At 44.3% G+C, this 27,810-nt stretch overlaps 1 protein-coding gene across 4 annotated transcripts in view; it reads right to left on the bottom strand.

Annotated features, from left to right (window-relative positions):
• Positions 1 to 27,810, bottom strand: part of MTM1 (myotubularin 1) — a 109,810-nt gene that overhangs the window by 58,091 nt on the left and 23,909 nt on the right. For 2 of the 4 annotated variants that reach the window (XM_058713681.1, XM_058713682.1), the window contains exons 3-6: positions 25,641 to 25,713; positions 23,749 to 23,843; positions 9,871 to 9,981; positions 5,446 to 5,547 (exon numbers count right to left, since the gene is read on the bottom strand). In XM_058713681.1, the coding sequence (XP_058569664.1) occupies positions 5,446 to 5,547; positions 9,871 to 9,981; positions 23,749 to 23,843; positions 25,641 to 25,713 (381 nt within the window). The remainder of the gene's footprint in view (positions 1 to 5,445; positions 5,548 to 9,870; positions 9,982 to 23,748; positions 23,844 to 25,640; positions 25,714 to 27,810) is intronic. The other 2 variants (XM_058713683.1, XM_058713684.1) reach the window with 2 other exon arrangements.

The following is a 27,810-nucleotide window of genomic DNA, read 5'->3' as shown; positions in this document are numbered from 1 at the left end:
CATCCTCAACAGGGAAAAACTGAGAGCTTTTTCCCTGAGATCAGGAACACGACAGGGATGCCCACTCTCACCGCTGTTGTTTAATATAGTGCTGGAAGTTCTAGCATCAGCAATCAGACAACAAAAGGAAATCAAAGGCATCCAAATTGGCAAAGATGAAGTCAAGCTTTCGCTTTTTGCAGATGACATGATATTATACATGGAAAATCCGATAGACTCCACCAAAAGTCTGCTAGAACTGATACATGAATTCAGCAAAGTTGCCGGATACAAAATCAATGTACAGAAATCAGCTGCATTCTTATACACTAACAATGAAGCAACAGAAAGACAAATAAAGAAACTGATCCCATTCACAATTGCACCAACAAGCATAAAATACCTAGGAATAAATCTAACCAAAGATGTAAAAGATCTGTATGCTGAAAACTATAGAAAGCTTATGCAGGTAATTGAAGAAGATATAAAGAAATGGAAAGACATTCCCTGCTCATGGATTGGAAGAATAAATATTGTCAAAATGTCAATACTACCCAAAGCTATCTACACATTCAATGCAATCCCAATCAAAATTGCACCAGCATTCTTCTCGAAACTAGAACAAGCCATCCTAAAATTCATTTGGAACCACAAAAGGCCCCGAATAGCCAAAGTAATTTTGAAGAAGAAGACCAAAGCAGGAGGCATCACAATCCCAGACTTTAGCCTCTACTACAAAGCTGTCATCAAGACAGCATGGTATTGGCATAAAAACAGACACATAGACCAATGGAATAGAATAGAAATCCCAGAACTAGACCCACAAACGTATGGCCAACTCATCTTTGACAAAGCAGGAAAGAACATCCAATGGAAAAAAGACAGTCTCTTTCACAAATGGTGCTGGGAGAACTGGACAGCAACATGCAGAAGGTTGAAACTAGACCACTTTCTCACACCATTCACAAAAATAAACTCAAAATGGATAAAGGACCTGAATGTGAGACAGGAAACCATCAAAACTTTAGAGGAGAAAGCAGGAAAAGACCTCTCTGACCTCAGCCATAGCAATCTCTTACTCGGCACATCCCCAAAGGCAAGGGAATTAAAAGCAAAAGTGAATTACTGGGACCTTATGAAGATAAAAAGCTTCTGCACAGCAAAGGAAACAACCAACAAAACTAAAAGGCAACCAGCGGAATGGGAAAAGATATTTGCAAATGACACATCGGACAAAGGGCTAGTATCCAAAATCTATAAAGAGCTCATCAAACTCCACACCCGAAAAACAAATGACCCAGTGAAGAAATGGGCAGAAAACATGAATAGACACTTCTCTAAAGAAGACATCCGGATGGCCAACAGGCACATGAAAAGATGTTCAACGTCGCTCCTTATCAGGGAAATACAAATCAAAACCACACTCAGATACCACCTCACGCCAGTCAGAGTGGCCAAAATGAAGAAATCAGGAGACTATAGATGCTGGAGAGGATGTGGAGAAACAGGAACCCTCTTGCACTGTTGGTGGGAATGCAAATTGGTGCAGCCGCTCTGGAAAGCAGTGTGGAGGTTCCTCAGAAAATTAAAAATAGACCTACCCTATGACCCAGCAATAGCACTGCTAGGAATTTACCCAAGGGATACAGGAGTACTGATGCATAGGGGCACTTGTGCCCCAATGTTTATAGCAGCACTCTCAACAATAGCCAAATTATGGAAAGAGCCTAAATGTCCATCAACTGATGAATGGATAAAGAAATTGTGGTTTATATACACAATGGAATACTACGTGGCAATGAGAAAAAATGAAATACGGCCTTTTGTAGCAACGTGGATGGAACTGGAGAGTGTGATGCTAAGTGAAATAAGCCATACAGAGAAATACAGATACCATATGGTTTCACTCTTATGTGGATCCTGAGAAACGTAACAGAAACCCATGGGGGAGGGGAAGGAAAAAAAAAAAAAAAAAGAGGTTAGAGTGGGAGAGAGCCAAAGCATAAGAGACTGTTAAAAACTGAAATCAAACTGAGGGTTGATGGGGGGGTGGGAGGGAGGGCAGGGTGGGTGATGGGTATTGAGGAGGGCACCTTTTGGGATGAGCACTGGGTGTTGTATGGAAACCAATTTGACAGTAAATTTCATATATTAAAAAAGAAAAAAAAAAAGAAAAAAACAAAAAAACAAAAAAAAAAAAAAGCCACGCTAATAGCTGATCGGTTTTTAGCTGTATCTTGTATTGATTTGATGACTAGTTTAACTTTTTTTTTTTTAAGCTGACTTTTAGTGGTTAAAACTTAGAGAATGTAATTTCCTAAAACTTTGTATAAGCAATCAGGCTCACATTTTTTCTCAAGTTTGTCACTTTACTGACTTCCCAAGGAAGACGTAGTGATTTCTAGCACAGGTACAAGAGCTACGGTGAAGTACCACAGACCTGAGGAATCAACCCCTCTGGGGATTGCTCCAGTGGCAGCAACTTGCCATCCTAGGCGCCTGAGCTCCCTCCACAACGTCCAGAAATGCATCCCGTTCATTTCCATAAAATGGATTTTTCCTTCACTTTCTACTAGCCCTGAATTCAATAAAAAAGCCATCATTATACAACTCCCATGCAGAAGTCATTATGCTGAGGTGAGAAAAATAAAGGCTGGTCCCCGCCTTGATAAGCCCATAGTAGAGCAGGAGGTAGGCAATTACTACATAATTATTACGTAAGGCAGACTGAGGTAAGTGCTTTAATGGAGGGACCTGCAAAGTCTAACAAGTGAGAGGCCAGACCAACCCTACAGGGGGCGGTGAGGGATGCACACAGTATGTAAAAGGACTTAGGGCTGAGCGAGGTGGTGGAGGATGGGCTTTAAAGAGACAGGAAGCCTGCTGGTAAAGGGGATAGAAAAACCAAAGACTCCACGCTGAGAAAGCTCCATGTATACCAGAGGAGCACACGGTGGAGCACAGGGTATAAGCCACGGGAAGTCACTGAGCATTTTGTGTGTGCGTGTGTGTGGAGAGTGGGACGCACTTCCACTAAAAACAACTGGCAGCACCGTGAAGAGTAAATTGGAAGGAGAGAAAGTGAAAGAACAGAAGCCAGTTAGGAAGCATGGCTTAAAAGAGGAAGCACAAGCAGAAATGGGAAGAAATATGTGAGAGTTACTAGTAAGTAGAACCTCTAAGATTTGGAATGGATGTAGCTATGGGTGGCAAGGCAGCAAGGGAATAAGACAGTTGACTACAAACTCTCGAACCTGAGCAAGTGAGGATCCTCCCGATTGAGGGACATGTAGGCTGAAGAACAGGTCTGGTGAGCTGCAAAAAGTCGGGAGAGACAACAAGCTTGTGATTCTCATGGACTTCCACAGCAAGATGTTTGAGAATTAGGCCTGTTAGATTCACTGGAGGCCAGCATCAGGGCTAGATTTTGAAATCACCAATATAGCAGTGACGGCCTACACTACATGACGAAACAAAACCATCAAGGCAAAGTGTGTAACAGGAGAAGGTGTCTGAGAGCAGACCAGCACGGAGATGGTCCACCAAGGAAAAGACAGAGGCAGTGGAGACTGGGAAGGGCAGTCAAGTTGGCAGAATAACACAGAAACCAGGACTTGGAGAACGGGTGCTCAAAACTGGTGAATTCTGAGGGAAGATCAAACAGAATAAAGACTGAAGTGAGCCACTAGATTTGGCCAGTAAGAGCCTGAGTTCCAAAAAGGTACCTGCAATAAAGGTAGATACTGGGGGCACCTGGGTGGCTCAGTCAGCTGAGCGTCCGACTTCGACTCAGGTCATGATCTCACAGTCTGTGAGTTCAAGCCCCGCATCGGGCTCTGTGCTGACAGCTCAGAGCCTGGAGCCTGCTTCGGATTCTGTGTCTCCCTCTCTTTCTCTGCCCCTCCCCCACTCATGCACGCGCTCTCTCTCTCTCTCTCTCTCTCTCTCTCTGACTCTCTCTCTGTGTCAAAAATAAACATTAAAAAAAATTTTTTTTAAAGGTAGATACTGAAATGGGCTGGAGGAATGAATAAACTGGAGAGGAGAACAGACTATTCTTTCCAGAACTTTGGATGGAGGTGAGAGATGGGACAGTAGTTTAGGAGAAAGTTGGTGTAACAGCTGACTTTTTAGGGGAGTATACCCTAAAAGAGACAAAAGATGCCAGAGAGATGGACTTATGGGAGCAAATTTCTGATTATTTCGGGCCAGATATGCAAAGCCTAAGACAGAACACACTCCCTAACTGAATTTTCGTGGATTAGACTTACATTCACACGTTCATATTCCAAAGATGTGTTCCCATAAAACTCTATTAGCCCTAATAGTTAAGGAAATTGTTTAGTTCTTAAATAGGTTTTCAAACCCACATTTAATCAAAAACTGAGAAAAGGTTGAAAACGTGTTCAACTCTGTATCATCACATTTGTTTAAAGCATTACATGTGAATCTGTAATCAACACATGACTCATGAGTTCTTCATATCTTTCTAGACCTCCAGTCTTTGTATAATTGTCCCTTCCATCAACCACGAATTTCCTTCGGCCAAAACAACCGTCGATGAAATCTGGGAAGAGAGGAACCTTGTCTCACTAGAAAAAAAAAAAAAAAACAAACCTCAGGCCTCTATTGCCAAAAAGCCCTAAAAGACGGCCTCAGGGAGAAAGGCTACATTACAAATGATCTCCTTCAGGGGCACCTGGGTGGCTCAGTCGGTTGAGCGTCCAACTCCAGCTCAGGTCATGATCTCACGATTCGTGGGTTCGGGCCCCACGCTGGGCTCTGTGCTGATAGCTCGGAGCTTGGATGGAGCCTGCTTCAGATTCTGTGTCTCCCTCTCTCTCTCTCTCTCTCTGCCCCTTCCCTGCTCATGCTGTTTCTCTCTCTCTGTCTCTCAAAAATAAACAATTATTAAAAAGAAAACAAAAATCAAATGATCTCCTTGTCTACGCAGTGGCATACTCATCCTAGACTCAAAGCAAAGGCACTTATTTATATTTATATTTATATATTTATATATTTATATTTATATTTATACTTATATTTATATTTAAAGAATTACTTCCTTGCTGTCCCCGTAGCAGGTGTTTGCCTCCAAGTTTGCTTAGACTAGAGCAGGGCAGGAGAGGGGAGAAGAGGTGCAAGCCAGGCACGATGGAGAAAGGAAGGTGCCGACGGTCCGCCTCGCTACCTCATGCCTTTTAAAGAGGGTGAGCCAAGGCGGGGGGCGCCCTGGGTGGGGGGAGAGCACAGGCTGCCCAGGGTGATGCTCCAGTCACCTGGGGTGAGCCATCCCACATGGACTAGCGGAGGAGAGGCCTGCTCCCCCCCACCCCCGGAACAATTCAATCATCTTTAATAAACGTCCTGGCATATGTATCATGCCGGGAAGTACAGCACAGAGCGTAAGATGAAAGAGTAGACTCCCAACAGCCCCCCAGTGCTGGGGAGAACCCTGGAATTTACCAGACTGTGTGCCAGGGGAAAGGCGTATCTCGTGAGAATGTCAAACATATCCCTTCTGCTGTGGCCTTCCTGTTTCAGCGCAAACCTCAGGTTCCTCATGTCCTAGGGGGCAGACAGATTCGACAGTTCAGTCTTCAAATAAAGTGACATTCCTTAGCAAAAAATCTATTCAACTAAAGGAGTGGAAGATTCACTTACCTGAAAGGACAATTAATCGAGATTACTAAGAAAATCACTTTGGTTTATGTGGTATTTTGAAATATCCAGTTTAAGAACACCTCAAAACACTCCCCATCGTAGTCACGAATGTAAAAACAAAGCAACTAGTGCTAAAAAGAAGACAGAGCTACAATCATTTTGTAACGAGAAAAATCACACCCTGCCTTGCACACCCTCTACAGTGTCTATCCACTCCAACTGGCTGCTGCGGTATTTTCATCACAAAAGAGTGTTTTATTCATAGAACTTTTCAAATGTGTACCTGCTATCACATGTAATCTCAAAATTGTCAAACGTGTCAGGAAAACACGGAAGCTTTCTCCCTCTGCTTCCTGCTACTTTCAAGTCTAACAGTTCAGGAAATGCTTGGCACGGTAAGTGCTCATGCAAAGCAATGGGACATATTCTTCCTATCGAGTTGACTTGCACAGAGTTCCAGATAAACCACAGTGAAGGACTCCTATGCTTCCAGGAACTAAAAATCAATGCTCAAACCTGGATTGTAAAAACAGCTTCTAATATGTAGCTCTTTGATAAGAAAACCTTCTTTTAAACCAAACGCAAACCAAAAGTGCTCCCTTATATATCAAGTTGTTTTTATAGAACATTCTGTCTTCTCTTTGAAGTGAGGGGTTTTAGGCTGTCTCTTAAGTTGATCATGGTGCTGTGACCAAGTGATGGCTGAGCACTAAAACCGGCACATTCTGCACTGTGCTTTCAGCTACAAAAAAAACGAGCCCTGTGCTGGACCCTGGGGTACTTCGTCTTGGACATCACCATCTTTATATTTGTTTCAAAGTGCTTTTTCATTTATTATCTCAGGAGCACATTTAAAGCTTCATAAGTCTTTGGCATGAAGGACTAGCAAGCTCCTTGCCATATAAAAGACATCCCAGAATGCCACTGGCAGCAGAGGCGGTATAAAGAACTGGACCCTAAGACCTCTGATGAGTGACCCAAGATTGCTCACTCTGTACACAGATGGCATCTGCCGGGCCTTGCCAGCTACAGGATTCTGTGCTTTTGTTTTTAAAAGCACATAACTGAATAAAATCCAAAAGCCGATTCACAACATATTCCAAGAAAACTGGGTTATTAGTTGCTGGCTCGTGATGCGAAGAAGTAGTCAAATAAAAGGGAATAATCATCTCACTGGGATGACATGGTTTGAAAGGGTCTGCAACCGAGCCATGAGCACAGCCCTGGATCGCCAAGGATCCGCAAGGCTGAAAGACCCACACAGAACTTCCCTCCTAACAGCCCGGGGTCAGATGATAACGTCGGAACCTCACTGCTCTTCACCCCTTGGCCACAAGTTAGACCATTTCTGGATAACCATTTATTTTGATCTATCAGTGATTCAAACAACTACTTGCACTGTGCCAAAGCACAAGTGATTCAAGCAACTTCTTGTTGCCATCTGATTCAGATGTAATTAAAGGACAGAAAGAATTACTACCTCATCTTGCCAACAAGAAAATTGAAACGGAAAAGGCAACTGACTCACAGGCAGCAGCTCACCAAATCTGCAAGGGAAATATGAGCCGATCCTAAGTGGTAAGTTCCACCTGGTCTCCTGAGAGCCTGACTTGTCAGGGAAGAGGCACCTGACAAAGAGCCTTGTGGCAGAAGAACTGGACGGTCAGACCCTCGGCCTGTTTGACAAGTGGGTCCTGTGATGATCCACCAAGCCTCGCTGTAGTGAGTCCAAGTGAACATCCCCCCATTGCACCAACACCAAGGGGCTGATTTACGGACACATCATTTCTATAACGCATTTCTATAGAAACAACACCCATCACCGCTGACCTCGAAATACCACGCTGTCTTTAAAGGGAGTAAACGGGGGTGCGCCATGGAAGAAGAGAGGAGGTTCTGTGATGGTAAGGTTTGGCTTGCCAAACTTTTTTTTTTTTTCCTTAAGGCTCCAAGGTGTCAGCAGGGGCTCCTTTGGCGCCTGGTTAAAAATTCGCATATTCAGAGCTACGTTCTCCTCTGCTGCTAGATGACACCCACTGGGACTTGCATCCCCAGGGTGAAAGACGCTGCTGGCAAGCCAAATTCCCCACGTGCAGAGCCAATAGGACCAAATTTGGGGGGCTCAGAACTACCCGTGTCAGTAGAGTAACAGCTGCACGATGCTTCTTGATGCCAGCTGGAGCTGACCTCCGAGACAGAAGCATCCGCCTTGGACCCAGCAGGGTCCCTTTCTATCACCTTCAGGTCTGTTCTATGAACATGGGATTGGACTCTTGAGACATCGCCATTCCCAGGGAGAGAACGGAATTAAGAGGCTGAGCCACAAGTGTTCTAGGCTGTCATTTTTGGGCTGAACGCTAATACTGAGAAACGTGTGTAACATTTGCAAGTGATGCCTGGTGGAGTTGTTCCTAAGCTCTTTGTTTTTATAATAAGCAGTCAAAGGGGGAAATGTGCTCTGTCTTATTAATTTTGGGGGGACTAATGTTTAAATACAAAATTCTTCCTACTGATAAGGCAACAAATAGGACTTTAAAAAAAATTCTATCAGAATGAAAGTCACTTTCAAAACTGTCGATAGAGCAACCCCATTTTCTCTTGAGTACTGTAATAGGAAACTCTATACTCCCATGGATCCTTTTATGCAAAATACAAAAACCTTCCTTAAAAGTAAATTCTTGTATTTCTAGGCCCCAAAGTGAAGACAGTAGCTGGGATCCTAAAAAAGGAATTTAAGGTAGCTTGGATTAAAACAAAAACCAAAAACCACTTGCAACTACTTGGATGGAACTGGAGGGTATTGTGCTAAGCAAAATTAGTCAGAGAAAGACAAATATCATATGACATCACTCATATGAGGACTTTAATAAGAGACAAAACAGATGAACATAAGGGAAGGGAAGCAAAAATAATATAAAAACAGGGAGGGGGACAACACAGAAGAGACTCTTAAATATGGAGAACAGAGGGTTACTGGAGGGGTTGTGGGAGGGGGGATGGGCTAAATGGGTCAGGGGCATTAAGGAATCTACTCCCGAAATCATTGTTGCACTATAGGGTAACTTGGATGTAAATTTAAAAACATTAAATTAAATTTAAAGAAAAACACCAAAAAAACCCCCCAAAAAACAAAAACAAAAACAAAGCCAAGGTGGGGAGTGACGGAGAATTTCAGTTCAGGTCTAATGGTGACACAATCCTTTGCTTTGTGATGGAGTGTACTAGTCTTCATCTTTTATAAACTGGAGGTAATAAAACAAATGTACCACATTCATCATCAAAACAAAATCATAGGAGATTAGTTTTAAGAAATCAAAGTGCCTGAGCAAAGGCCACACCTTCCAGATATAGCTGTGAGAACCACTGGGACAGATGACCTCCAAACCCCTTCTAGCTCTTTCTGGGATTGGCCATTATTCTCTTCTATTCTGTTATTATTCTATTTTATTACTCGATTCAGATTGTAGTCTTCTGATCCTTAATCCCTGGAAAGGAAGTTTTCTTTCCAGCAGGTTTATCCTGTTGTTTGCAAAATGACCATCTCATTGTATTTGGATCCCAAGCTTGCCATTTGTTGGGTGATCTTAGCTCAGTTACTTAACTCTTCTTATGCTCAGGCTTCACAACTATAAAGTGGAGACACCACTGTCCATCTCCGAGCATTGCCCTGAGGACTGAACGGAAAGCACCTAGCACGTGTGTGGACTAACACAGAGGCTCACTGAAGCGTTACTATTACTGCTGAGTGAATTTTGTTACCATTAAATCCCTGCCACCCAACACACCAAAGCAACATGGTAGACCACTGTTAGAGAGGTTGTTAGAGGCGCAGCCTGTTCACAGAGGGTAGAATCTCTTGCATTTCTCTTTCCTTTCAGGGTGTGAAGATGTCCAGCTGGCAACACATCACGTAAAGGGACACCAGGAGCAGACTCGGGCAAAGACTAGAGAGTGAAAATTCTATCTATGAAGTTTTCTTCCTATTCAGTCAAGCTGACAGAAGGACAGGTGTTAGTCCTCACACATGCTGACAACAGCAGGACTCTTTCATAGGAACTATTTCCCCAGGAGGTTTTGGAAGCTTGATCCCGAGGAAGAACCATTCTTTCTAGGGCCTTAGAGGAATAAGGGTCTTTGATTATTTTTTTGTAAGTCCCCATTGACCTTTACTTATCATTCAACAGTAATGTGTCTTTTTTTCACACAAGAAAGTACTGAATCTCTTACTTTACAAGTAATATCTAGACCATAGGAATTTTCTCCTCTACTTGTCGCGCCTCCCATTTTTTCAATTCTGGAGATCACACCCAGAGGAACGTCAAGTATTAGAGCAGAATCCTGTAATGGACAAAAACGCAAAAGTCAATATCTCTGTCAGTATCATTAAAACATCAAAAACGTCTGTTAAAAAAAGAACATATGCTTTAGGGCATTTTACCTTGGCCCTTTTACCACTTTTTATAAACAAAAATAGGATACAGATCACACGTGAAAGAGCGAGCATTACAATAGCCAGTTATGCAATCGAAATGCATCCCCAAACATGTGCCATTCTGCATCGCCTATAGAATAAAGACTAAACTCCCAGGCACACAATTTCAAGGGCCCCATGGTGTCACATCCACCTGGTCTCTGCAGGCCTTTTTCCCACACCGTTCTGCACTCCGGCGAAGTGAATACCTTCAGCAGTCCTCAAACACGGCACGGTGTTCTCTTTGCCCCGGATCTCCTATCCTTCCCAACTACCAGATGTCTTCTCCCCGTGGCTCAAGCCCTGGCTCAGCAAACATCACCTCTAACAAAGCATTGCTTCCTAATTAGAGTTGACCACTCCCTCCTCCGAAGTTCTAGAACACTTGATTCAGATTGCTGCTACGTCACTTGCTTCACTCTGTCTGCCGAAATTCATAGGTCTATATTCCCCACGCTAGAAACCAGACATCTGGAAGGAGCGCCTAGTTTAGGCAGGGGCGCACTTCATGAAGTAGAAGGGCCTGAGTGCATAGCCGTGCCTCTCCATCATTCCTTCCCCACCGCTGGGTGCGAGGGGTCCATACAACTGCTGGCAAGACAGAACCACGTTAGTGAAGTCACACCACAAGCATCACGAGACGACGGCAGCCGCCATGCATGGAGAAACCCGCCTGTGCCAGGTGTACAGGGGCATCGTGCACGCCATCTTTCTGATTTTGTCTTCACAACCATTCCAGATGCTGGTGTACTACTCCCGGTTCCTGACATGGCAATCAAAGCTTTCAAAAGCTTCTGTGGCTTGCTTAGGAAATACGGGGAAGGGCTGACATTTGAGCCAAGCTCTGGGAACACGCATCAAAAGAGCCAAATGCTCCTGCCCTCTGACTCTTAAGCATTCTTAAGAGCTTGGCTCCAGCTATCGCACGACAGGAAGAACACTGTATACGTGAAGATGCTCAATGGAGCCGGAGGTGGACATCGGGGTGGAGAAAATTACCACTCGTCAATGTGATGGACTAAGCATGCGGCTACTAAAATAATTACAGGACGTGGAAAAATAAGCTTACGTGGGAAGCAGCAGCATACAAACTACACGGGCTACAGTAACGTAAAAGCCACATGGACAAAGGGAGACCTACACAGGTTTTTTAAATCCAATACTTCCTTTATTGCGGTGATTACTTTGATAATAAAGAAAATGTTTTAAAGGTGCTCACTGAATTTTCGTTCTTTAGAAGATATCCTTTTGGGGGATACAAGGAAAGCTGAAGTTTTACTTCCAATCCTTCTCCTTTATATAACAGAAAAACTAAGCATTTCTTTATAAAATATGAATACAGCTTATAGGTATCCTAAAAATTCAAAAAGTCTAAGAATGTGGTACATCCATGCCATGGAATACAACCCAGCTACAAAAAAGGATGAAGTATGGACACACACACCAACCTGGAAGGCTCTTCGGAGCATCATGCTTGAGTGGATGAGGCCAATGTCCAAAGGTCACACACTATAGGAGTCGACTTAGGACATTCTTGAAGTGACAAAATTGTAGAGATGGAGAACAGAGGAGTGGTTGTCAGGGGTCGAGGGGAAGGAGGGTGTGGCTATACAGGGGCAGCATGAGGAAGTTCTTTCACACTGGCAAAATGGCTGCTTTTCTTGATTGCTAGTGCGTGGTTACGTGATACATGGGATCAAATGTCATAGGATTGTATGCAGAAACATGAAAACATGAGTGCATGAAACACGGGTGAAATTCAAGTAGTCAGGGTCTCAGTCGACTGTATTGTGCCATAAATTTCCTGGTTGTGATCAAGCAGCATAGTTATTGGAGGGGCTATAGGTATTGTAGTAGTTTTCCAAGTTCTTGAGTGTTCATAATTATTTCAAAATAAAAAGGTAAAGGAAACGTAAGAGCACAGTTATCACAGTGTAGAGAAAAGAGCACAAGCTCTTATGTTGCACAAAATTGGTTCAAAGTAGAGCTTTGGCATTTATTAGCTGAATGGCTTTGGCAAGTGATGGTACCTCTTGGCCACATTTTCCTGTCAAGTAGGGATGATTAAAGATCACGGACTTAAGCACCTGGCATGGTGCCTGTCATTTGGTAGCTACAAAACAAAGGAAGTTATTATTACGTGAAGACTATTTTAGCATTTGGAAGATATAACTGTGCTCTACAAATGTGGATCAGTACGCCCTTGCAAACAGCTAGAGGTCTCTTTGTACCCATAAGGACACAGGTTATAGTTGTTGCCGTGGGGAAAGACACCTCGCTACATGACTCAAACCCAAGTGTCTAGAGAAAAGGAGACAGTACTCAGTAACTGTACATTTGTAGCTGCATATTATAACGTATTTACCTCTCCATACAATCTAGTTATTGAAAACTATCAGGGGTGCCGAAGTGCCTCTGTTGGTTAAGCGTCTGACTTCGGCTCAGGTCATGATCTCGTGGTTTGTGAGTTCGAGGCCCGCATCGGGCTCTGTGCTGACAGCTCAGAGCCTGCAGCCTGCTTCGGATTCTCTGTCTTCCCTCTCTCTCTCTGCCCCTCCCCGGCTTACACGGTCTCCCTCTGTCTGTCTGTCTCTCTCTCAAAAATAAATAAAAAAATACTTAAAAAATTAAGAATAACATAAAATAGAAGCACACGATCAGGCAGTCTGTTTAGACTGAGATTTAGGAGTGTCCAACTATATGCTTAAATACCAAACTTACAGTTAGATCTAAAAATACACAGATGAGATACTAAATAAAAGTCTCATACTCTAACATCAACAAGGAAGCAAGAATGCAACCAAAAAAGTAAAAAAATTTAAAGTGAGAGGAGACCTCACTGTCCTTTGTCCTTGTATGGAGGAAACTCTATAGCTCTGACTATCCTGACCCAACAGAAAAAAGGACACTGAGGAGAACCAGCCAGTTCCTGACCAAAGACACCCATAGTTTAATGAGGCTACTTGCCATGTTCTCCCCGAGAGACAGGTTCAAGATCAGATAACCTAGCAGGCCAAACTGGAAGATCCAGGAATAGAAAAATTAGCTTAACTCTGTAGAAACCTGAGTTGTTACTATCTAAATATCATTAAATATTTAAGAATTCTCAAAGGCCCATTCTAACTCAAAATTCTATACATTTAAGGATCTAAAATAGTGGGGAAGTAAACAGAACACGAACTCTGCAGAGACGCAAGCATTTACTGTCTTTCTCGAGTGTGTACAGGGTAACAGAAGCCACACTGGATGCCGGGAGCCACGGAGACAATATGCAAGCACCACCCTCACGGAGCCCAGGGCACAGACTGGGAGAGAACACACAGGTACCCAAATAGCCATGCCGCCAGGCCGCAAGTACAAGAGCCACAAAAACCAAAGCAAACCACCCACATCCAGACAAATGGGCTGAGAGGTCAGAGGAGGGCAAAACAATTTCCTATTGGTTGGGTCTCCTGAAGGTTCTGGGGCAATGGCGATGTGAAAAATGATCCTTACAGGATGGAATGATAGCAGCTGGGAGATCTGCCTTCCAAACACAGGTAACAGTGACATCAGCTACACATGTGGGAAAGTATGGGGATTTTGCAGGGGAAAAAAAAAAAAAGCAAGCGGGTCAAGTTTACAAAAGGATGGCAGGGGAATTCCCTGGGGAGCACCCCAGGGCTTGGATTGGGGTGAATGGGATCCATGAGATGTGTTTTGAGAAGAGAAGACAATGAGCCACTGGGGACGCATCAACAATGACTCAGATTTAGGCCCAGACGAGAGATGTGGTCCCACAAAGAGACGTAAAGAACACAAAAGGGGTTCTAGAGAAAGATTAACATGGTCACTTTGAGATACACTGGGCTGGAGGTTATGGTAAATTAATCAAGTATAGATAACCAGGAGGCAGCTGGAAATACAGAACTGGGAGAGACTCCAAAGGCCCCTTGAACTCAGAACGTCCAGAACTAATCATGTGATGTTTCTCTCTCCCAATTACGTCTTCCCATCTCAGTGGCTGGTGCTCCATCCACGCAGTTACAAAAGCTGGAAACCTAGGAGTCATCCTTGACATCCCCTTCTCTGTTATCCCTCATCCGGTCTCCCACGTTTATCTCTTAAATCAATCTTGAGTCCATCAACCCCTCTCTACTTCTAGCAGCAACTTCTCTGGGCCACTGGAATAGGCACAGCAGCCTCTTTGCATGGACCGTTGCTCCCCTTAGAGTCTGCCCTCCACACAGCTGATCGCTTACAAAAGTCAGTCTGAGGCTGTATCATTCCTTTGCTTAAAGCGCTTCCAAAACTTCTCACTGCTCAACTCCAAACACCTCCATCCTTAACGGGATCTACCAGGTCTCAGCCATCTGGCCCCCAACCCCTCTCCCTCCCGCTCACTCTTTGCCATTCTTCCCACCACCAACCCAGCCACCTGCTCGCTCACCGGTCCATGTTCCCTTTGCTCTCAGGGCCTCTCACGGGCTGTTCTCTCTGCCCATTGTCTCCCACCCAGTCTCTGCCAAACATCTAGGGAATCCCTATTCATTGTTTTCTTTCCTTTCTTTTCTTTTCACATTCATTCTTCAGATCAGGGGTGAAGCATCATTTTCTCAGGACAATTTCCCAGGCTCCTCAAACAACTGCACACCTGTGCTACTCACAAGCAACACAACAACTTGTTGTCATATACCTGGTATGAGTATCTGATTAATGCCTGGCAGTCCCATCAAAACTAAAGCTTCATGAGGGAGAGACTGTGTCTGCTGTGCACACCACTGGATCCTAGCATCTGGCACAGTGCTTGACACACGGCGGCCTCTCGAATGGTCAACAAATAAGGAATGAAAGATTAGGACTAGAGCTATAGAACCGGAGAGCAACTGACAGCTGAGAAAGAAGCAAACTCTGGGGACAATATATATCTAGGAAGTAAGAAGGAAAAAATGGGTGGTAATAAAGGCAAAATGGCAGACGTGGGGGAAGACCCAAGAAATATGGAGAAAATTACAGAGGAAAGAAAGAGTAGTCAACAATATCCGTCACTGCACAGAAGTTAAAGAGTTGAGAGCTTAGGGTGCCTGGGTGGCTCAGTCTGTTAAATGTCTGACTCTTGATTTTGGCTCGGGTCATGATCTCACAGTTTGTGAGACTGAGCCCCACATCGGGCTCTGTGCTAACAGTGCAGAGCCTGCTTGGGATTCTCTCTCTCCCTCTCTCTCTCTGCCTCTCCCCTATGCTCTCTCTTACTGTCTGCCTGCCTCTCTCTCTCTCTCTCCCTCTCTCTCACTCTCCCGAAATAAATACACTTTTAAAAGGAGCTGAGAACTCAACCAAGCCCACTTGGAATTGAGCACTGAAAGAGGACTTTCAATAGGGAACAGAAGTCAGACCACAAAACACGAAGGAGTTAACAGTCTGGAGGCAGAAGCAGTGAGTGTGGACTAATTTTTAAAGAAGTCTCCTAAAGAAGGGGAAGAAAGAGGATGGTAGTATTGGGGCAGGGTGGGTAGCAGGGATCCAAGACATAGAGACGTGAGCAGGTCTGTGGGGCCGGGTGGGGACAAAGGAGCCAACAGACACCACAACTGGAAGACAGAGAATGACTGAGGGGGCACTACACTCCAGAGGAAGTAAAAGAGGAAAGGAAAAAAGGCTCAAGTAGAGGAATTTTGTTTTCAAAAAGGCAACTAGTCCCTTCCTCTCAGATGAGAGGAGGAAAGGATGGGTGAAAACAGACAGATATCAGTGGGTAGTGGCGGGGGGGGGCAGGAAAGCAGCTCAAAGAGGAGGGCTTTTACCTGTTCAGCAGAACAAGAGAGGCAGTCCGCTAAAGAACATGGAAGGTTTGTCAGTGACACAGTGGGGGACGGAAGAAGTCAACCTGAAATCCAAAGAACTGCCCAGGCGGGAGGAGACCCTGAGGTTTGAAAGCCTGTACTTGTAAAGGGACTAATGAATTAAATCTACTATGGGACTTGCACAGCAGGGTTCAGTAGCCCACAGACTCTCAAGTTTGGGGACTAGAAAAGTGGGAATGATATGGCAACAAGGGGCAAGGGAACCGAAGGTGGCAGCAGGCATTGTTTTAACCGACGACAGCATTCATTTTGCAGCAGCAGTGTAAGAGGATTCAAGACTGAAGTTTAGCAGAATACCTACAGCGCAGGTCCCACGCTCCCGCTGACTTTCCTACTTATAGACACAAGAGAATGTTTTATTATTACAGTCTTTTTTGCATTATTTCAGCTCCCTTAAAACAAAAACAGGTGCTAAATCTATTAGCCTGAGGAACCCAAGAAAGAACAATCTTGAAAAGCCTCCAATGGACTTTCTTGAAAAGAAAAGTATTATAGGAATCCTTGTCAGTCATCCTTGTAATGAATGAGACGGGCCTTCCCTCTGGGAAAGAATACACATGTGGCTCTGACTGTCCATACCACAAGGCAAGGGTGGTGTCCGAGGCTTACACCTCCAGTTGCAGCCAGTGACGGAGACCACAGAACCGAAGTGCTCCCACTCTTGTTAAACACCCAGCTTCCAGCTGGCACAATACCCAGCACCTGCCCAAAGCTCATTTCAGAACTGCGTATTTTAGAGACAGATTCTGACAGACACACCACCATCCATTCATCTTTCTCCAAGTCCTGTCTGTACACTGACTGGTAAACCATCAAAAAGCTAAGGAAATGGACCTCATTTTTCTAGTCCCTCAAAGAAATACATTTACCAAGTAAAGATGAACGTGTGTCCCATATCCTTATAGAGGGTCTTAAATGGGACTGAAGAATGTTTGGGTAATACTCTGCCTGGAGAATGGAATCACTGTGTTCCTTTCAGAGAGATTTGTCCTTGAATTTAATCCAGGAAGAACACACTATTTCTGACTTAACCATCAGAAAATGGAAGGTGTGTGCACAACATGTTTCTCATCTCATCAGCATTGCTCAGTTGGAAGGCCCAAAATCCTGTATTCGTCTAGCTGCCATGCATCCGCTGTAGTCCATTCTAGTTTAGAAAGGGGTGTGTGGGTGACCAGGAGCAAGAAATACCAACTTTCAAGTGGGATTACCTCCACAGCAAAGGGGAGATGGGGTTTCTTCAGCTGGGTGGTGGATCCATAGATGTTTAGGGTATTCTTTATAAACTTTCTATCTTCAATATTCCAAAATAATTTTCTAGTAGAGATGAATGCGTGCTATAGGTGAAAAAAACTGGCCTGAACGCATGTCCAGAACAGAAAGCACAGGGCTTAGTCGGGGGACAGTGAGTAGGGCACCTGAGCCAGAGCGCAAAGTGGGCACACCAGACAGAGGTGGGAAGGTGCCCCTAATTCCCTGGCTAAGGCACTGGAAATGAGGGAGGAAAGGAGCCGAGCCTCTGAGGAAGGGGAGGGCATGACTATAAGGATGTCTTTGGGGGCCAGAGAGAAGGGAGTGGGGAGAGGCTGCGGGTAGGGAAGCTGATGTGTAGCCCCACCAGCAGACTGGGACAAGACCTTGGACTAAGGTGGGGCACAGCACGCGTGAAGAGGACTATGGAGAAGGGAGGGGAGGGGTAGGGATCCCAGGATGACTGGAAGACAAGCAGTGCCACCCAGAGAAGCTAGAGCACCAGGAAGGAAGGAACTGGGGAGGGAGGCAGAGCTGAAGGCCCCCACCTCAGTCCAGGCATCTGGGATGGCGGGTGAAAAGGCAAGGGGTCTCGAGCGGGCAGCAAGGAATGAGAAAGGGGCCAGAAGACAGGTGGCACTCGAAACCAAAGGAAGCCCAGGGATGACCAGGGAATCGCTCTGCCTGTCAGTTGTGGCCAGATGGGGACAGCATGTGGGAAGGAGCATCGCCAGCAGGGAGCGGAGTTCTCTGCAGCCAGGGAGCAGGGGAAGCCCTGGGGAGGGAGACTGGAGACAAGCCCGCTGTGCCGAGGCCTGGGAGGTGGAAGGAGCGAGATGCCGATCAGACTGGCATCTCCACAGAATCGGTTCCCACCAGGGCTCCCAGTGACCTAATGACCACCCTCTGTGGCCTCTGCTCACTCTTTCTCCCACTGAGCCTTGCAGCATTCCGTCCGTGGTCTGCTCCCTTCCTGAGTCTTTTCTCTTCTTTTTTTCAACGTTTTTTATTTATTTTTTTTGGGACAGAGAGAGACAGAGCATGAACGGGGGAGGGGCAGAGAGAGAGGGAGACACAGCATCGGAAACAGGCTCCAGGCTCCGAGCCGTCGGCCCAGAGCCTGACGCGGGGCTCGAACTCACGGACCGCGAGATCGTGACCTGGATGAAGTCGGACGCTTAACCGACTGCGCCACCCAGGCGCCCCAAGTCTTTTCTCTTCTATACCAACTTCCACCAAAGCCTTCGCTCACATTTTCTACTGCTGAGACTGCCACTTCTCTTCTATGCTGGCACTCCCCCCGTTTCCTGCCTCCCCCCTACCAAGAATGCTCGTGCTCCCCAGGGTTCTCGCCACAGGCCGCATGTCCTTGTCACATCTTCTTCTCAGGTAATCGCATGGATGTATGCGGTGTTCACCAACACTGATGTTGCTAACAACTTCGCAAGTTTCAGAGTCACGCTTCCAACTGCTTCAGAGACATCTCTATCCAGTGGTTGTACGGTGATCAAGTCCACGTGTTCTGAGAGCCCCAGGGGCTTCTCTCACGCATGTTCCTTCTCCTGTGAGGTTCATTTCAAAGGCAAAGGATCACAGGCATCATTCGCCACCTGAGGTCCTTCCTCCAACTCCCGCCTCCAAAGGGCCACCCTATTCTCCTGAACCTTCCACGCTGTTGCCTCCTCCCGGCGCAACGGTGACCTTGTGAGGCCCGGGATGCTCACCTGGACAGCTGACTTTTCCATTGCTCTCCCTCCCTCCAGTCTCCTTCCCTAATCCATCAGACACACTGCAACCTGACATCCCTTCCAGAAACCCACATCCACCAGGTGGTTGTCCACAGAAGGTGGGCGCTGACACGTGACTTGCGAGACTGTTGGGGTGCACCCTTTTTCCAGTATCATCTCCTGCCACCCTGCTCCCCTCCATCTCCAACAGACAACTCATCTGTTTTACAGTATGTGGTCTTCTCCATATTGTCATACAAGTGATAGGGAAACTCTCTACCTGATGTGCTCCTCCCTCTCTTCCCTCCTGTCCAGGAAATTGTTAGCATTCGTCAAGACTCAGTTCAAATATCACCTCCTCTACAAAGCATGCTATGAGTCATCACACAGTTAATCACCCTCTCCCTCGTAACCTCGTGGCATTATGCAACCACTGCGGGCTTTGTCATATTACACCCCAATTACTCGTTTTTGAGTTGTTCACCAAGTTCAGTGTTAGTTCACCATGCTGCTTGCTGAAGGTTCTGGAATAAAGGTATAGAGCACATGAACAAAGGGTTACTTTGCTTTTCTCACCCACTATAGCACTTGAACCCAGTGTTCCTGGAAGGGAAGCTGAAGCAGTCTTCCCCATGGTGGTGTACTGATTATAGACTATTATGTGCCTAAAGTGTCCCTGCTGTGGTCACAAGATCGACCCCAAGCCAAATTCCTGAACACCCTCAAGGTCAAAAGGGAACTATGAAATTTCCAAACTCCAGAAGCAATGTTGGTATTCAAGATGCCATGATTTAGTGGGGCCTACATTGAGGTCAAACCACAGTGACAAGGGCGCCTGAGTGGCCCAGTTGGTTGAGCGTCTGACTCTTGGTTTTTAAAATTTTTTTTATTAGTTTTCTTTATTTTTGAGAGGCAGAGAGAGACAGAGCACATGTGGGGGAGGGGCAGAGAGAGAAGGAGACACAGAATCCGAAGCAGGCTCCAGGCTCTGAGCTGTCAGCACAGAGCCCGATGCGCGGCCCAAACTCACAAACTGTGAGATCATGACCTGAGCCGAAGTCGGACGCTCAACCGACTGAGCCACCCAGGCGCTCCTGACTCTTGGTTTTGAGAGGTCAAAACCTCTCACAGTTCGTGAGTTCCAACCCCTTGTTGGGGTCCATGCTGAGAGTGTGGAGCCTGCTTGGGATTCTCCCCCCAACCCATGTCTCTGCCCCTCCCCTGCTCATGCTCTCTCTCTTAAAATAAACAAACTTAAAAAAAAAGACACCACAGCAATGAAGCCTGTTCCCTCCCGAGTTCACTCATGGAATACATTTTTACTGAGTGCCTATGATCTAGTGGACACTGTGCTAGCTAGGCACACAGGACCAAGCAGACGCACCATTAGTAAAGGCCACAGACATAGCAGCAAGTAAAGAACACCAGAGTTCCTTCATTCAGCACAGCCCGACTGGGCACCTTCAATGTGCCAGGCCCTAAGCACAGAGGGGACACGGGGCGATAGACAAGCATCCCTGTCCTCACACAGCCAAGGAACAAGACGAAGCAGTGACATATATAAAATAGGAGGTGGCGGCAAGTGCTCAGGAGAAACAAACACGAAAAGGAAAGAGGAAGTGTTGGCCAGTAAAGGGCTCACAGCAATAAATGCTAACAGAGAGGCATGGGGAAAGGCTACCGAGACACAAAGAGGGAGGGGGTCCCTCACCATGAGCTGGAGGAGGCTCCGAAGATGGTGTGATTTTTGAGGTGGGTTCTGAAGGACAAACAGCAGCTTCTGAAAGAGCATCTGGGGACAGTGAGAACAGCACGTGCAATGCATCCACACAGATGCATGGAAGGGCCTTGCGTGTTGGGAGAAGGGAAGGTGGTTTAAGAACAGTATGGGCAGGAGTGGTGTGGATCGAAGCGAGAGAAGTTGCAAGGATTTTAATGCCATATAAAGGACAGCAGATTTTATTCTATGGGCAATAGGGAGCCAACGAGAGTTATAGAATGGAGAAGTAAGCTGGCTGGCCTCGTTCCACGGAGGATCACTGTGCAGGCAGCATGCAGGGGACAGTGGGGGAGGGGGAGATCATGAAGGAGGGCCACGATGACAATCTAAGGATACAGCCACTATGCTTCTACCATCCTTGGGAAGGGGACTGTGCAGGGGTGGGTGGGGCAGACAGGAAACTTGCCCTTGACACCTCAACCAAATGGGACAGCCGACTCCCACTGCAGTATTTACATACCTGAAACACACAGGTGTCCGCTTCCAAATGCCCATGAGAGGACAGCTCTTTGCCAAACACACAGTCTGCAGCAGAATCCACAACTGATGCTCTTATTTAGACTTTGAGAAACACTAGACTATGATTTGAGGCTTCTGCAGAACCACTTACATGGCTTTCTTTATATGGTGTTTTCTGCCATTAGCTTCCCGCTTTTATACTTGGACTAAATGTTATAGCCAATTGGTCAAAAGGTTTATGTGAAACAGTGGAAGGAGGAAAAAGTTAGGAGCTGGTGTCAAATGGGCATTTCGTACACCCATTTGGTGCTAATCCCCACCTGTTAAGATGCTGTATAAGAACAAAATAAAGCTTGCTAAGCGCTCTCCCAATTATAAAAGTGATACATGCTCACTCCAAGTGGAAGGGACAAAACAAAGCATGTATAATTCCACTCCCCAGATACCCCAAGTACTAAGACGTTTGCTATATTTCCTTCTGGCCTCTTGTCTATGGATAGTTTTTGCTTGCTTTATGCAGTTGAGATCATACAATCCTGTCACGGCACTCCAGTTTTAAAAATCTCCCCACTTGGAGCGCCTGGATGGCTTAGTTGGTTGAGCATCCGACTCTTGGTTTCTGCTTGGGTCATGATCTCACGGTTTGTGAGTTCAAGCCCCGCATCGGGCTCTGCATGACAGTACCAAACCTGCTTGGGATTCTCTCTCTCCCCACCCCCGTTTTGGCCCTCCCATGCTCTCTCTCAAAATTAAAGACAAAATTAAAAAAAAATTTCCCCAGTTCATCATCAGTGACAGCATGAAATGGAACTGGGCACGCGTGGCAGCCCAATGAGCCAAGACTCTTAGAGGGGAAAGGCACCGTAACACTTGCTTTAATTCTCATTTTTGACAACTCTTGCATATATCAGCATAAAAATCTCTCAATCTGTCCCAGTTTGCCCCTTGGGAGCTGTACAGAATGAGTCTGATCCCTGCTCCACAGAAGGCACTCCAAACACTCCAAGGTAGCTCTGTCATGCCTCCCTTCGGTCTTCAGAGGAAACATCGACGCTTATTTTAATCATCGCTCATACTACAGCCTCTTCACAAGCCTTGTTCCCTTTGTCTGAACCCTTGCTGGTTTGCCAATGTCCCTCTCAAAACATGGCACCTGGATCTGAACATGACACTTCAGATGGGACTACAGTCTCATTTTGCTATATTATAGTTTTGTTAGTTTAGCCTACAGGTATATTAACTTTTTAATCAATCATGCCCAATTACTGGATCAAATAAGCTTGAGCCACTATTAAGACAGACCTCCTCCATCCTTTATTGGTACAACCGGTTTGTATGAAGTAAATGTTACCTATGTTAAACTTTATATTATTAGCTTCACTCCCAAATCCTGGTTGATTAAGACCATTTCAAATCGCACCTGTGTAGTCCAGCACATTGGCTGGTTTGCTGTTTTTCACATGTTGGACACACGTGCTTTCTGGGTGTTCAACTGTACTGCATTAGAAACGCTGCAGAGGAAGGGCCCTGCACAGCAAGACATTAGAGACCACCCTTCCTGGATGGCTATGAGCTTTTAACACCAGTGTATAACCTCACCTAAGTGTACCACCACCATTCAGCCCATGTTTCTTAGTCAGCATCAGTCATATGCCTTGATTCAATCAAGATAATGCATCAATAACACAGTCCTGAAGAAATTATAGGGTAAAAACAATGAAACACAAGCTAGATTCCTCCAAACAGTCTCACCATCTCCTGTGTATAAACCACTGTTAGGCTATTCTTCCATGTACCCTGGACCAACCAATCTATCTATCTATCCATCTATCTATCTATTTATTCCCCCCTTGGTCCACCCCCAAAATACAGCTGCCCCTTCAGGCTGGCCTAGACAACAACCTATCTACTGTAAGTCCTTCTGTGTCAGCCACAACAGCTATACTCTTACCTTCCCTTCTAGAGCACCTCATCTCTATTTCATTGTTCCATCAGCGGAACATTCCTTGAAATGCTATGGCAAACGTTTCATCTTAGAATGAAAAGGTAGAACAGCACTAAGCCATACCATAGGCATCCTAGTTCTAAACTGCTACCTGGTACTTTGTAATTGAACACTAGGAAAGTTCTAGAGTAGAGACTCACATCAGCATCCTCCTCTGTAAAGTTTTAAAAATAACAGCCACACATGAACTACAGATATGGACATTCTGATGCAGGACATCAAGGACATCTGTGGTGTCTGTTAAGCAGCACAAGTGGTTCTCATCTGTGCTTCTGGTGAAGAACCACGGTTCTATATTAACCAACTTCTCCAGGCTAGCAAATGGGTCTAGTTACCAACCCCTCCCCAGTATTTCCCAGGATAAAAACTTCTTTTTAAATTCACTCTATTCCTACATATACAGGTGTTAGTGTTAAATGAGCTTTGCGTAAGCCAAAAATTAAGAGCTGAGAAGCAAATGCATTCCCATGTTAATCTGGTCCACAGTCAGTCTTGCAAGGTAGAAGAGAGACAGTTTAGCATTATCTTTAACAGTTAGGGTCATCTTTATGGTCTTAGATTCTACTTACCGTTTCCAAACTTCTTAAATAAAGACGATAATTTGTGATGTAAACTCTTCCCTTAATGGGGCCATTGAAAGGACATATGTAAATAACTTCTTTGTCTATTAAGATAAAAAAAGTACCCTAAAATAATGGAAATATATACCAAAATACACAACAAATGGCACTAATTTAATATAAACTATTTGGCTAAGAATAACTACAATAAAAAAAAAAAAAAGATCACCAGAAAAGTCGAAAGCAAGCACCAGCAATGTTTCCACATTACCGTGCTAGGTCAAGAGGGGCCACACGTCATGTCCAGGCACCAGCTTTGCTCCCCTGAGCTTGACCAAAATGCTGTCACCAGCTTGGGCAAGGTGGTAAAAGCTGGAGAGCAGAAGTGAAGGAGGGTACAGCCACTGCTCCCCCCAGGTGGCTATAAAGGTAACTACGGAGCTACTTCAACCAGAAGATGGCAACTCATGGAGGAGGACAGTCTCATGGCCTAACCACCAGACAGGATTTGCCGTTTGCCAGCCTCTAATCATACCGACATCATGACGTTTTTAATAAATGAATGTCAGTGGTTGAAATATTTCTATAGTCTATTCTTTCTAATAGTCCAGAGAAGAGTGTTAAGCTTGATTCACTTCAATTATTTAAGTGGTAAAAAAACAGATGGCCAAAAGAATAGTACATCTTTAGTAGACTCAAACATAAGGGGAGACTAAATCAGGAGAGTAAATTTATTATAATAAAAATATCCTTCTGTTATCTTTCAAGGGTGTCCTTGAATGTGGTAATGGGTTTTAATTTTTTTTTTAACTACTTTGAAATCCCTTTTTCCATGGGTACTAAATGAAAAATACCCAGTAAGGCTACTTCATGCTAATTCAATAAATTACTACCTCGGTTAAGCATCTGACTGATACAGAGCACCAAAAGCTCATAGAGGAAGACCGCCCAAAGTAAGCTATCCTCTCTGCTCTTATCCAGAAATTGGGATGGACACATGCCACTGGTTTTCTTTTCAAGACTAGGATCATGTGTGCAAGTCTGTGGACGTGGAATAGTTTCTCATGGTGCACGGCTAACTAATTCACAAAGGGACCATATCTTATGACATTAATCTAATCAACACCATGTTTTAGCCATTTAACCTAAACAACCCAGATCTTAGTTAACAAACCAAAGAGTTCCCTGAAACAATGGTAACTGTATCACCACCAAATATGTGGTGATCTGAGGTGAGGGAGGGTATTGACCCCAATACAAAATGTGAATGCCCACAACATCAGCATTTGGCTTAGAAGCTGTCACATGCTTCTGTATTCTTAAGCCAGAATGATCTGGTCCTTCCAAAGTAAATCCCTTCCCCTTAATATGAATTTATCATGAAAAAAATAAGTAAACAATCAAAATATTGTATCAAATTACTACAAATGTACTACTACATTACTACAAATGTTTTCGGACAAATGAAAGATATTTTAAACCAATATGGTCTCCTATATTTCAAAGGAAGACTACTTAGATGTTAAGTCTTTAGGTTGATCATTTTAAAAAGCACACATCATAGGCTGGAAAAATTTAGTATTACTTTGTTCTTACAACCTCAAACCATGAGAGCTTAGGGCTCCAACAAGGACGTTCAAGAGATAATCCACTTTTCTAAAATAATTCTCAGTCTTGGGTACAGAGGGGAAAATATCATTATCCTGGACCACACGAAACTCTTGAAAGAACTCTTTGATCAAGAAACTAATGCAGAGGGTTGTCTTTATGTTAACACTTTCAAACAAAGCTAGCCTATTTATCTTAATGTGACTTCTAAAAGAGAAAGAGGGACTGAAGCCACCTGACCCTGCTGGGATGCTCATCACACTATGTGAATCCTAAATTCACAGGACCCTTACCAGTGATGCGAGTTTCTCCTGGAAGTCGAGGAACAGTCTCACTGAGGTCTCGATTAACTCCATCCCTAGAAGTCTGGAAATGAAACAGGGGCATCAGAAGGAATGACATTACATTTGCACAGGTTTTTAAGCAACCTGGAACACAACCAACCAAAAACATACTTTTTAAAAAGAAAAAAAATTACAGTGATATTTACCATTATTTAGATGATTAAATATTTAAAATTTTTAAAAAAGCTGCCAAAGTGTGTCTACAGAGTATGCTTGATATTGGGGCACCTGGGTGGCTCAGTCAGTCGAGTGTCTGACTTTGGCTCAGGTCATGATCTCATCGTCCATGGGTTCGAGCCCCGCATTGGGCTCTGCACGGACAGCTCAGAGCCTGGAGCCTGTTTCGGATTCTGTGTCTCCCTCTCTCTCCATCCCTCCCCATTTGTGCTTTGTCTCTCTGTCTCTCTCTCTCTCTCTCTCTCTCTCTCTCAAAAATAAATAAACATTAAAAAATTAAAAAAAAAGAATATGCTTGATATTGACTTTTTATCACTTTCCTGAATGCTGTTAACTGTAAAGCATTTGGACCCGGTGTTTAAAAATTAATACTGAAAAGTGTGCTAATGTTATTTACAGACTAAAAGTTAACACAGCTAACGAATATTGATGGCAAGTTGTGTGTGTGTAACTGGGTTCCCCTTTCTCCACATCCTTGCCAATATCTGTTGTTGAGACTTAAACTATGAATTGAATTTGAGCAGTTTAGCCACCCACAGTCGACCCCAACCTTACTGAGCTGTCCACGCCAATCAATGCCAAGGATGCGCTGCCTATGTCCACATCCTTAACATCTATTCAGGCACAAGACTTTTTCAGCATGACTTTCCATGTGTAAAGTTAGTAATACTTCTCTCAAAGGGTTTTTGAGATGAGATGACACAAAATGCACAAGGCACCATTTGGTGAATTATCGAGGGCTGTGCAGATGTGAAGTATTATGAAATAAGGGGAGTGTCAGTTGTGTATTTAGGTCAGATACAAGCTGTCAAAGTTAGGTGCTCTGCTGGATTTTTGATGGTTTTATCATTTTTATTCAGGCACAACGTGAAAATTCCTAGCCAATTTTCCACATGTTAGTGCTTGTAAGCTAAGCATTTTAACTAGGAGGGCAAGACAGATTGCTCCCAGCCAGGAATGCCTTCCCCAATAGGGAGCAAACCTGCACAACTTACACTAATGATAAGACCAGAAAGAGATCGTCAACACCCTTTAATGCTGCCTCTCACTAACTAAACACAGGCGTAACAAGCATTGATATTCATTATACCCTTTAAAGACCAGAGTTCTGGGCTAGGCGAAGAAAGTAGAAGTCAACCACAAAATTAGGGAAACACATGTTTGATTAACACAGGATAACATGGGATTAACACGGGATACACTATCTATTAGAGTCACATTCCACATGGACTTACAATTAGCTTCATGAAGTAACTCTTGTGCTTAGAACGGCTTCTTGTACCATAACAATACCAAAACACATTAAAAACTTATATAATCTTGAGGATGAAAAAGGTCCTTGTAAACATGACACCCAAAGCAGAAAATATGAAATACAAAAGACTGAGGGATGTGATTACACACAAAAAAATGTAAACCTCTGTATTTCAAAATCAAAATGCCACAAATACAATCACAAGGCCAATAATAAGCTAGGAAAAAGACTTGTATATTATAAAGAACTGATTATCACAATATGTAAAGAACACTTATGAATCAATAGAAAAGTATCCCTCAAACACCCCAAAAAGCAAACAGGCAAAGGACACGAGCAGCCACTTCAAAAAAGAAAAGCAAATGGACAATAAACACTATTTTTTTTTTTTTAAAAAAGGTCACCCTCATTAGTATTCAGGGAGCTACAAATTCAAAGACACTAGTTGGCTTCCTTCTGATCGCTTCAGCACCCAGTACACTGCCGGCTGGGGTGTAAATCAACCTTTCAGCTGGAGAATTGGTAAATGTATCAAAAGCTTCAAAGAGCCATGAGTAAACCTTATTTTAAATTCAACCCTTCCTTTCAATATAGGTTTCAAAATCTCTCTCTAATGACATAATTTTCTCCTTGATACTTTGAACATTTTTTTCTTAATGCTGTATTTGTTTCGGTCATACAACCATT

Source organism: Neofelis nebulosa, chromosome X (genome assembly GCF_028018385.1).
Source record: "Neofelis nebulosa isolate mNeoNeb1 chromosome X, mNeoNeb1.pri, whole genome shotgun sequence".
NCBI lineage: Eukaryota > Metazoa > Chordata > Mammalia > Carnivora > Felidae > Neofelis > Neofelis nebulosa.
The sequence above is the reverse complement of the archived record's forward strand: the minus strand, read 5'-3'. Positions and strand labels throughout refer to the sequence as shown.